The sequence below is a fragment of the Salvelinus alpinus genome, chromosome 11 (assembly GCF_045679555.1).
Source record: "Salvelinus alpinus chromosome 11, SLU_Salpinus.1, whole genome shotgun sequence".
Taxonomy (NCBI): domain Eukaryota; kingdom Metazoa; phylum Chordata; class Actinopteri; order Salmoniformes; family Salmonidae; genus Salvelinus; species Salvelinus alpinus.
In genome coordinates, this window is record NC_092096.1 from 63,820,514 (window position 1) to 63,833,064 (window position 12,551).

The window sequence follows — 12,551 nt, forward strand, 5'->3', positions numbered from 1 at the left end:
TTCCCTTAACAGGCTAATGACATTAGACACGTTTGGTATAATGTCAGGCAAGTTTGGTTCGATGGTAGTAACCTAAAATATACAATAAGGACATTGGAGCCACATGTTGATTTGCATAAGTAACTACATTCATACTATGGCAATGGAAACTGATGTGATCGGGAAGTCTTTATTGGACAGTGTGTTACTGCAGACATACTTTTACTGTAAGTGACACTCATGTTCCTCCCTTCAGGCTATGTGGAAATCATGAGTCAATACATACTTCCACACTGTGTTTCTGTTATAAAAAACAAAATGGACCTTTTCTCCAAACCTCAACAGAAATGATTTTGTTTGTTGTCAGGATGTGGTGGAAATATTTGCTCCTGAATCTTCATATGCGGTGTCAATAAGGACCCGTTCAATAAGGACCCGTTCAATAAGGACCCGTTCAATAAGGACCCGTTCAATAAGGACCCGTTCAATAAGGACCCGTTCAATAAGGACCCGTTCAATAAGGACCCGTTCAATAAGGACCCGTTCAATAAGGACCCGTTCAATAAGGACCCGTTCCAATGTTTTGGGAGGTTTTCATTGTAGTGAGGGCTTGTACAGAATCCCTGCTCAAACCTAAACCAGACACGAGAACAAAGAGGGAAAAGGACAGAAATGTCATAACGAAGGTTTCCAAAAAAACCTACATCTCTCCACTTTGTGTAAATCCTTATGAGATATTCATGTACAGTAAACTAAGCTCAACAGCTGGTTAAGCTTGGGTTTAGTGCCCTTATTCTGCAATATGCTCCTGACACAAAGTTGGTTCAGTCACATATAGCGAGAACTTAACACATTTATGTAAAAAAAAATATATATATATATTTTTAGAGCAGTCTCAGCAATTACAAAATACTAATGCAATCCATGGATAAAGCCAACTCATAAAAACCTTGGTTGAACCAAAATAAAGCAAAAACCTTTCCTTGATGTTTTAGGTTGTCAGAATGCCAGTGGCGATACGTTACCTTTCAAGTTGATCCTGTCTAAAGTCCCATCACAGTCTCCCTCTCTGTGTGGTGTATTACATGACCCCTGTTTCCTTCTTGTTGCTAATGCTAAATGCTATTATTGTGAAGATAGTGTTTGGATGGACAGCTTTACTTTGTCAACTGCAACATTTAAAACCCTGACCTTTGATTCTCTGCCACACACACACACACACACACACAGAATAAAACACACATAAAAAAACACAGCGTCACACAAATAGACATAGATTAACACAAAAAAGGCAAACACACACACACACAGCCCCACAGTATGAGCCTGCCAAGTGAGCTGCAATGAGGCCCTGTCCCTCTGGTTCCCCCTCGTCCTCCATCTCTCTGGCTGTCAGCCGGGGGGCCCAGAGAGACAGGAAGAGCCCTGGTGATTAGGAGAGGGGGCCGTCGAGGGGGTCCGGCGGCCCTCTGACCCACTGTCCAATTCCTGGCAGCCAGCCGTGGATTCTGAAGAGGCCCCGGAAATGTTTGTTGGAGGATGCATACCCCAGACTAGACAGCAGGGACTGTTATGTGATGAGCAGTAGGAGCTGCTAGGAGAACAGAATGTATAGTGTTTGTTATGGTAGGCTGTTAAAAGGGAATGAGTGGGTGAGGAGGGAGGAAGAGGGGAAGAGAGAGGAAGAGAGACAAGGAAAGGAATAGTGAGGAGGAGAGGAAGCGGGAGGAGGGGAAGGAAAGGAATAGGGAGGATGAGAGGAAGAAGAAGACAGACAAGGTGAGGAATAGGAAGGAGAGGAAGAGGGAGGAGGAGGAGGGGAAGAGGGAGGAAGATCGACAAGGAGAAGGAGAGGAAGAGAGGAGGAGAGAGACAAGGAGGAGAGGAAGAGAGACAAGGATAAGGAGAGGAAGAGGGAGGAGAGGAAGAGAGACAAGGAGAAGGAGAGGAAGAGGGAGGAGAGGAAGAGACAAGGAGAGGAAGAGGAGAAGGGGAGTGAGCTCGAGGGCTAGAGGAACGGGATAGCAGGCCATTCAGCGGGAGAGCGTTTGAAACACAGGTGCCTCATTTGTCTGCCAATAAAGCCCCTTCTGAATGAGCAAACCTGTGAATGAATGTTTATTTGAGCTATTGAGAGCAAGATGAATGAGCAAGGGTGTGAATGAATGGATGAGAGAGAGAGAGGGCGAAGGAGTGTTTGTAAAAAGAGTGAAGTTGCCATTGAAGGAGCACTCAATGGAGACTGTAGTTCCAGCTGTTAGGGTAGAGGGAGGAGGAGAGAGGAAGGAGGAGGGAGAAAGACAAGGCAGAGGGTGGGGAGCAGAAGGGAGAGAGGTAGGTAGGTAGAGGGAGGAGAGGGTAAAGATAGAGAGGGATGGAGAAGGAGAGTAGAGGCAGCAGAATGAGGCAGAGAGGTGGAGCGAAAGAGAGGGAGGGGAGCGATAGAGAGGGAAGGCCAAGGCAGAGGGAGAAGTGGGAAAGGTCAGAGTAGTGAGGGAGAGGAAGGGTAGGGGTAGTGAGGGAGAGGAGGAGGAGAGGGAGTGGAAGGGTAGGGGTAGTGAGGGAGAGGAGGGGGAGAGGAAGAGAAGGGGTAGTGGGGGAGAGGGAGTGGAAGGGTAGGGGTAGAGAGGGAGAGGAGGAGGAGAGGGAGTGGAAGGGTAGGGGTAGTGAGGGAGAGGAGGGGGAGAGGAAGAGAAAGGGTAGTGAGGGAGAGGGAGGGAGACAGCAGAGGCAGGGAGAGGGGGGCAGTTTGGTTTTTAGGCAGCCCATCTCAGACAATGTGACATGGCACACGCTATTAATTCTGGCTCAGCAAAGCCCCTGCCCAGCCATCTGCTCAGGGTCACAGCCCCCCCCCCCCCCCCCCCTCCCCCCTTTTTAACCCCTGCCTAGCAGACACCCAGTCAGCACCCGCCCAATCTCCATAAACAATGCAGCCAACCTGCTCCTGTGGCGGGGCCCAGGCCCACACAGAACAATGGTCTGTCAGGTGACAAGGGCCTCCTGGAGTTAATATACATTACAAAAGGGCTTTTTTTAAACGTCAGTCTTGCTCTCGCTCGCTCGCTCGCTCGGCGGCCCGTCATGGTTGAATTTGAGCTTGGCGTTCGGTTGTGTTAGTTTGGCAGTTTGTTTTCTTTCGTCTGGCCCCCCTCTCTAAGCGTGGCAGGGTGGTGCTGTTGAAAAAAATTAAAAAGGAGGGAGGGAGACAGAGAGGGATGGTACATTTCCCCCCCCATCTCAAATCAATTAATTTATGTCGGTTTTAATATATTCTTTTTCCATGGACTTTTAAGACAGTTGGCAAACCAACATTAATTAACGGTGAAAAGAAGTATATATTTGACCTCTAAAACAAGTAAGTCCCTTTTAACCAAGGAGTTGAGTGAGGGCAGCTTACAGCTAAATATTTGGGATCTTTAAATCGTAGCAAGGAGGGAGGGAGCAATGCCTTGGCTGATCAGACATCTTTACGAGCTATCTACGTGTCAACATTCCCAAGGGGGTGTGTTTCCTCTCTTCTATCTACGTGTCAACATTCCCAAGGGGGTGTGTTTTCTCTCTTCTATCTGCGTGTCAACATTCCCAAGGGGGTGTGTTTCCTCTCTTCTATCTGCGTGTCAACATTCCCAAGGGGGTGTGTTTCCTCTCTTCTATCTGCGTGTCAACATTCCCAAGGGGGTGTGTTTCCTCTCTTCTATCTACGTGTCAACATTCCCAAGGGGGTGTGTTTACACTCTTCTATCTACGTGTCAACATTCCCAAGGGGGTGTGTTTCCTCTCTTCTATCTGCGTGTCAACATTCCCAAGGGGGTGTGTTTCCTCTCTTCTATCTACGTGTCAACATTCCCAAGGGGGTGTGTTTTCTCTCTTCTATCTGCGTGTCAACATTCCCAAGGGGGTGTGTTTTCTCTCTTCTATCTACGTGTCAACATTCCCAAGGGGGTGTGTTTCCTCTCTTCTATCTACGTGTCAACATTCCCAAGGGGGTGTGTTTCCTCTCTTCTTCAACCCATCCTTTTCCCTCCATCTATTGTTTAATTGGAGAAATAATAGAGACATGTGTCAGAGTCAACACACTGTTTTTAATTGTGATTATGCGTGTTGATAGGCTGGGGTTTAAGGGTTTAAGGTTAAATCCCTAGAAATCTGTTCATCATGTCTGGAGAAAAACAAACAAATCCGACTTGTCGTCGCAGATCCCAGACGGAGACCCCCATAAACCTGCAGAGTGCAGACCACCATGACAACAATGCTGGCCTGAACATCTCTGTGTGTACATTACAAATTCACTTCTCTTTTCTGGAACTACGAGTTCCGCCTGAGTCGATGAATGACGACTAAATGAAAGTAGGAATAATCTCAGACATTAAGTCCCTTAATAAACTCACTTCACATCTAACAGCCGAGACGACACGGTTTTAGTCTCTGGTCACTTCAGATGACTCAAATTGATGGAGAGTGTTGATGTGGACACGACAGTAAGTCATTATATGGATATAGTAGTTAAACAATAGTTAAGGTGACAATAACTTGGTCAGACATAATTTCATTATGCCCATTGCTTCTTGTTTTAGAATTGAAGGGATGGCGAAGGTCCTTTAGGTCAGGATTAGAAGATACCTGGAATCAGGAAGGAATAATACAAAAATTGGGAATTTTTGGGAAGTTACCAGAACAGTGCAAATCTAGTTAGGATGGTATATCGGAAAATCAGTTGTTTATTCACAAGAGGGACAGACTGGTCAATGTTGTGTTTGTTTGTGCGGCAGTTTTACCACGTTCCTAGAGAGAAGACTGAAATAGAAGAGGTGAAAGTTTAGAGGTCAGAGGGGAAAAGTGAGCGGGTGTCATCAACAACAGCCAGCAAGTCAGCTGATGACCCCTGGGAACACAGAGAGAGGGAAAGCAAGAGAGAGACATTGAGAGAGATGGAGAAACGGACAGAGGAGGCCGCTGATGACCCCTGGGAACACAGAGAGAGGGAAAGCAAGAGAGAGACATTGAGAGAGATGGAGAAACGGACAGAGGAGGCAGCTGATGACCCCTGGGAACACAGAGAGAGGGAAAGCAAGAGAGAGACATTGAGAGAGATGGAGAAACGGACAGAGGAGGCAGCTGATGACCCCTGGGAACACAGAGAGAGGGAAAGCAAGAGAGAGACATTGAGAGAGATGGAGAAACGGACAGAGGAGGCAGCTGATGACCCCTGGGAACACAGAGAGAGGGAAAGCAAGAGAGAGACATTGAGAGAGATGGAGAAACGGACAGAGGAGGCAGCTGATGACCCCTGGGAACACAGAGAGAGGGAAAGCAAGAGAGAGACATTGAGAGAGATGGAGAAACGGACAGAGGAGGCAGCTGATGACCCCTGGGAACACAGAGAGAGGGAAAGCAAGAGAGAGACATTGAGAGAGATGGAGAAACGGACAGAGGAGGCAGCTGATGACCCCTGGGAACACAGAGAGAGGGAAAGCAAGAAAGAGACATTGAGAGAGATGGAGAAACGGACAGAGGAGGCAGCTGATGACCCCTGGGAAGACAGAGAGAGGGAAAGCAAGAGAGAGACATTGAGAGAGATGGAGAAACGGACAGAGGAGTCAGCTGATGACCCCTGGGAACACAGAGAGAGGGAAAGCAAGAGAGAGACATTGAGAGAGATGGAGAAACGGACAGAGGAGGCAGCTGATGACCCCTGGGAACACAGAGAGAGGGAAAGCAAGAGAGAGACATTGAGAGAGATGGAGAAACGGACAGAGGAGGCAGCTGATGACCCCTGGGAACACAGAGAGAGGGAAAGCAAGAGAGAGACATTGAGAGAGATGGAGAAACGGACAGAGGAGTCAGCTGATGACCCCTGGGAACACAGAGAGGGGGAAAGCAAGAGAGAGACATTGAGAGAGATGGAGAAACGGACAGAGGAGGCAGCTGATGACCCCTGGGAACACAGAGAGAGGGAAAGCAAGAGAGAGACATTGAGAGAGATGGAGAAACGGACAGAGGCAGCTGATGACCCCTGGGAACACAGAGAGAGGGAAAGCAAGAGAGAGACATTGAGAGAGATGGAGAAACGGACAGAGGAGTCAGCTGATGACCCCTGGGAACACAGAGAGAGGGAAAGCAAGAGAGAGACATTGAGAGAGATGGAGAAACGGACAGAGGAGGCAGCTGATGACCCCTGGGAACACAGAGAGAGGGAAAGCGAGAGAGAGACATTGAGAGAGATGGAGAAACGGACAGAGGAGGCCGCTGATGACCCCTGGGAACACAGAGAGAGGGAAAGCAAGAGAGAGACATTGAGAGAGATGGAGAAACGGACAGAGGAGGCAGCTGATGACCCCTGGGAACACAGAGAGAGGGAAAGCAAGAGAGAGACATTGAGAGAGATGGAGAAACGGACAGAGGAGGCAGCTGATGACCCCTGGGAACACAGAGAGAGGGAAAGCAAGAGAGAGACATTGAGAGAGATGGAGAAACGGACAGAGGAGGCAGCTGATGACCCCTGGGAACACAGAGAGAGGGAAAGCAAGAGAGAGACATTGAGAGAGATGGAGAAACGGACAGAGGAGGCAGCTGATGACCCCTGGGAACACAGAGAGAGGGAAAGCAAGAGAGAGACATTGAGAGAGATGGAGAAACGGACAGAGGAGGCAGCTGATGACCCCTGGGAACACAGAGAGAGGGAAAGCAAGAGAGAGACATTGAGAGAGATGGAGAAACGGACAGAGGAGGCAGCTGGGGCCCTGTGAAGGGATGCAACAAAGTATAAAGTGAGACAAGAAACTAAACAAAAAGTGTTGTTTTTTTTAAACACAGATTACAGAGGTCACACATTTAAAAATACCAGTTTAAAAAATCTGTAAAGTTTCCAGACACAAAAGCTAACAATGAACCTGTCTCTGCTTAGTATCACAGCACAACAAAAGTTTTGACTGTATACAGACACACCTCGGACTGTCTGGTTTGGGTTTGAGGAGAAACTAGGCCTCTGCCATAACAGCCAGTCCTCTCTCGGACAAACCTCTCCATCTTCTCCTCTTATCCGTTTACAGAAAAATGATTACTTTTAAATAAAAACATATTCCAGTCTTTCCCCCTCTTCTTCATTTTATTTGGTTTCATTTTTAGACCGTCTTCTTCCTTCTCTGTGGGTTAGCGCCTCACTCTTGAGTGTGATTGGGTGAGATGAGTGATGGGCCAATGGGGTGATGTCATGGATGTTCTTTCAACGGGTGACCTCATTGGTCCAAACCACAATGACTGCATGGCATCCAAAGGGAACAGTCTGGGAATTCTGAGGGTAGTTAGCAAGCTCATCCACATCATCTGTGAAATGGATTTGTGTGACAAGCTCCTTTCTTCTTCTCTCTGCTGGCTAGCTCTGTGATTGTTTGTGTGGATGCTGGGCAAGACATGAGGAGTGAAGGAGAGAGGGGAAAGAGAGTGGGGGAGAGGGATGGGCCTCACGTTTGACCAGAGAGAGAGAGGAGGGGTGGGGGAGATGGGCCCCATCAGAGGGAGGAAGAGAGAGAAAGAGGGGCAAGAGAGAGCGTGCGAGAGAGAAGGCGAGGGGAGAGGGAGGAAGAGAGAGAAGGTGAGGGGAGAGGGAGGAGGAGAGTAAGAGATAAATGGGCCTCAAGCTCCACCAGAGATAGAGAGAGCGAGAGAGATAGGAGGGGGGAACTACAGGCTAGTTAACCATAACATGGAAACAGTGACACGACCATCCACAATGTCCCAGAACCCTACTGATAGAACCCTGCTGATAGAACCCTGCTGATAGAACCCTGCTGATAGAACCCTGCTGATAGAACCCTGCTGATAGAACCCTGCTGATAGAACCCTGCTGATAGAACCCTGCTGATAGAACCCTGACTTTGTTGCCTTCTCTTTTAGTCTGGTTCCACTTACTGAAGTTTGAAGCCCAGGTCCTGAGCTGGCTCCTGTTTAGCCTTATTGGGTAACAGAGAGGAAACCATTTTATATAAAACAGGTTATTCTATTGCAAACATCGCAAATTGCAGCATACACACATTCATTGGTAAGCTGTGGAGGAGATCCGTGGCTGCCTGACCCCATTGTTGTGTGTGACAGAGACAGAGGAACACACACACACAGTCTGGGCTCGGGGACAGGAAAGTGCAGGGAGTCACAGGAGGTGTGTCTGGACATACTGCCAGTCACCCAGAGGTCCAGCAGTCACCCAGAGGTCCAGCATTCACCCAGAGGTCCAGCAGTCACCCAGAGGTCCAGCAGTCACCCAGAGGTCCAGCATTCACCCAGAGGTCCAGCAGTCACCCAGAGGTCCAGCAGTCACCCAGAGGTCCAGCAGTCACCCAGAGGTCCAGCAGTCACCCAGAGGTCCAGCAGTCCCACCGCCCCGGGCACTGCCAGCCTGCACAATCGGCCATCACTGCCCTGATTACCCTGCATATTGAAAGAGGGTGAGAGAGGGGGGGACAGAAACAGCGACGTGAAGGGTGTCAGAGAGATGGGGTAAGAGAAAGAAAGGATAGAGTGAGAAGAGAGAAAAGAGTAATTGACAGAGAGAAACAGAGGGAGAAGGGAGATTAACAAGAGAGAGATGAAGAAAGAGATAGATGAAGAAAGAGATCAACTGATAGAGATAATCTGTTTATTTGTTTCTCTTTATCGGTTTAACAGATGAAGGGATAAACAGAGATAAACAAATAAACAGATAACAGATAAATTATTAAATGGATGTTTGGCAACGGCCCTCAACAAGGTCATTGTCATTTCCTCAATAGTGTCAAGTGTGCCTCTTGTTCTCTTGTAGCCCAGTCTTCAGTTTCCCCCTTAACCTTATCTCTTTTGTCTGCTCGTCAGTAGGAGGGAGGGGCGAGACGGAGAGGATGGGTGGACGAGAGGGCAAAAGAGAGAGACAACAATAGAGAGTCTTTTCAACCAGAGAGAAAAAGAGAGAATGAGACAAAGTATACAGAGAAAGAGACACATGCAGACAGAGAGAGAAAGAGAGAGATGGAGAGAGAGCGAGAGAGGCAGTGAGAGAGAGAAAGAGCGAGAGAGGCAGTGAGAGAGAGGGAGGGAGAGAGCGAGAGAGTGAGAGAAAGAGAGAGAGTGGGGGAGTGAGAGAGAGAATATGTGAGCATGTGCCAGAGAGAGGTATAGGGTTTCCTGCGGCTTGTTTTCCTAAGTCCTACGTCCACTCCCCCTCTCTATCTCGCTCTCTCTCTCTCTGTCTCTGTCTCTCCCTCCCTCTCTCATTCTCCATTTCTTTATGTCTCTCCATCTCTCTCTCCCCCTTCCCCTCTCTCTGTCAGAACTCATCCCCATCCCTCTGCAGATCATGCTGACATATCGCAGGAGATAGAGTTTGGAACACTAGAGCTCCATTCCTCTCTGGCTATTCCCCAAAACAGTGTTCGGGTTACACCGCATCGGTCCAGCAAGCCATTCCTCAGCGCTCCTCCCATTACCCGCGCTCTGAATCTCTGTTATTGTAGCTCCAATCTAGAATCAGCCCCGTTTCATCCAAATATTATTGGAGGCAACGCTAACAAATGTGTGGGATTACATTGTAAATGCGTAAGTCCCCATTTCTCACTAGAGACTTAGTGACGCAGTAGGCCGTGTACAATGGAATAATGATAACCTATCCACACGTATGGATTACATACAGGCAAGTATGCATTAATATTGTATATTGATTATGCAAAACATAATTTACTACATAGGAATAACAGGAGAGAGACAACAGGAGAGAGACAACAGGAGAGAGACAACAGGAGAGAGACAACAGGAGAGACAACAGGAGAGACAGGCCTATAATTGTCCTCTTCTTTTGTCAAAAGTGAACAGTCATTGTGCAATAGGCTCACACAGCATTTACCATGCAATCCAAACATACATTCCAGATGTCTGGAGTAGACAACACTATAGAAGGACTCCAAAGGACACAAACACAAGCTCCATGTTCTTCTAAACCTCTCCTCTCTTACAAGAAAAGCCCAAACTATCTGATCCTGCTGCCTCAACGAGTCATCCATCCATCTAAAAACATTCAAACAAATGGTAAGTGGGATTTAAAACAATGAATACTTCTCCAACCACACAATCATTCATACACACATGTGCATGCACACATACACTGCTACTGTTCTCTGCAGCTTGCCACCCCTCCAATTTCTTCATGATATAATCTGTAACACACACACACACACACAGGCCCAGCGAGCGCAAAGGCAACACCGAGCACCCCCACCACAGGCAGACAGCCGCGTTCCAAACCAAACCAGCAGTGCCATCATACCTCACTCTCCTCCTTCCTATCCACACCATTGTTCTTCAAACAATGGGCCCTGTCCAACATCCACCGTCAGCCTCTCTACCCGCCTGTAATTACAGGGCAAACTCAACCATGCCAGGAGGCAGAGAGAGGCAGAGAGAACTCCACTTCTGTTATGGTCCCCTGCCCGTCTGGGTTTCTACACAGAAATATGTGGTTAGTGTTTCTCTCTCTGAATGTAGGGGAGGAAAAGAACGAGGGAAGGAGGTAGAGAACATAGAGCACTCGGGTACAGAGGAAGACAGCTTGAATGTTCAGCTGGGATGTTTCACTTCTATTCAGTGAGGAAAACTCCTCTTGTGCAATGGTACCAGTGCAGTTAGTATCCTCTATATGGTACGGCTTCACACGTTGTGAATGCTTCTATGGAAGGGGATAATGATGCATAGAGAATGAAGTTAACAACACTTCATTACTGTATTGCAACGTCACTTCATAGATCATGTCTGTTGCTCGACCGACTGAACTCTCCTGGCTCTTTGACATAACTGGTTACAAAAGCCTCAAACAATGCTTTGAGGGGATGACAGGAGCTGTTTTAAAAACCAGTTGTTAAATGTAAACGAGTCGTTATGCTGGGTCAGATCTTTCTGGTCTGGAAAGCCTAACTAAACCCAGTGCTGTGGCCGCTCCACCAGTATGCACAAAGAGAAGGACAGGCCCGGCCCGGCCCGGCCAAGAGCAGACAGCCTGTGTTCCATCAACAGTTCCAAAATTACATTATTTTCCCAGAATCCTCAGTCCAAGCCAAGTCATATATTCTGTTGTCATCCACAGGGCTCTAATGAAAACCCATGAGAAATAGAAAATGTGTGTGTGTGTGTGTTTGTGTGGTTTAGGCTCGGTGGCTTTGATAGAAACAGATACCGTTATATGATTCACGATAATTCATTGTCGATATTAAAACATCCATTAGCTCGTTTCATTTTGTTCTGTCAGTGGTATGTAAGACAGCTTCCAGTCTGGTTGGAGTTATTGAATTAGCCAGTAATCTGTGCTTATCACTAATAATAGGGTACATTGTTGGACAAGACAGACCTGCGCACCAGAGACCTGCGCACCAGAGACCTGCGCACCAGAGACCTGCGCACCAGAGACCTGCGCACCAGAGACCTGCGCACCAGAGACCTGCGCACCAGAGACCTGCGCACCAGAGACCTGCGCACCAGAGATCTGCGCACCAGAGACCTGCGCACCAGAGACCTGCGCACCAGAGACCTGCGCACCAGAGACCTGCGCACCAGAGACCTGCGCACCAGAGACCTGCGCACCAGAGATCTGCGCACCAGAGACCTGCGCAACAGAGACCTGCGCACCAGAGACCTGCGCACCAGAGACCTGCGCACCAGAGACCTGCGCACCATGACTGGTTCAGTCCAATTCAAACAAAGTGTTCAGTAACATACTATCTAAAAGTGTATCTACAGTGTAGGCTGGTGACTTAAAATTGAGGAGGATGGGAGACCCACGGTATAGGCGCGTAACACACGGAGATGTCAAAGTGTGTTTCAAAAATAGTCAAAGACTAATTATTTTAACCTAAAGCATTTAATAAAGACATTTAAAGTGCAATATTATGGGGAATGGGAATGAGAGGGCTACTTACACAGTGTTGGAAAGGGATCACAGCAGTGATTGAATGAGGGTATGAGGCATGAGTTGAGGTGTTCAGAGGCTTGACCAGTGCAGGACAGGATTTGAATGGGAAGACAAAAACAATAACACAACACAGTTAGACAACAGAGCTCAGAATGAGTTAGTCCAAACAAGGAGTAAAATCATTGATGTGTAATAATGTAATTGTGTTTGTGATTGACTCTACATACAGTAATGAGAGAAAATGTATAGGGTTACTCACAATGCTTGGAGGGGAAACATGCAACGTGTCAGTGGATGAGCGGGCACATGAGACGTGGCTTCAATTCATGTCAGGAGAAAGTTGACAATGGTAGTGGAGTGGTCATCACCTCTTAAATCAGGGGACAGGAGGGGACTTAGCTGTAAATACAAACAGCAGATCTACTCCATTACAGCTGCACCATCGTAGGTTTGGACAACACGTTTCTCTAGGAAGTTAAACTCAGACATCTCAACATTCATAAAGTCAAACACAGACTGCGCATCTTGCACACTTGAAACAAAGTATCCCAAGAAATGTTCCTGACTAAAGCACTGATCATCCACATACCTGACGATAACTGACAACTGCAGTCAGACTGGTGCCACCATAGGTCCCAGAGCAGTC

The 12,551-nt window shown here is 47.7% G+C and overlaps 1 protein-coding gene across 1 annotated transcript; it reads left to right on the top strand.

Annotated features, from left to right (window-relative positions):
* The first annotated feature begins 4,910 nt into the window (after positions 1–4,910).
* On the top strand, positions 4,911–6,728 carry LOC139533360 (trichohyalin-like). Its single transcript, XM_071331404.1, has one exon. The coding sequence runs from the start codon at positions 4,911–4,913 to the stop codon at positions 6,726–6,728; it is 1,818 nt and encodes a 605-aa protein (XP_071187505.1).
* Positions 6,729–12,551: the final 5,823 nt, after the last annotated feature.

Coding starts and splice junctions, on each gene's coding strand:
- LOC139533360 (XM_071331404.1), top strand. CDS start 4,911: ATGGAGAAACGGACAGAGGAGGCCGCTGATGACCCCTGGGAACACAGA.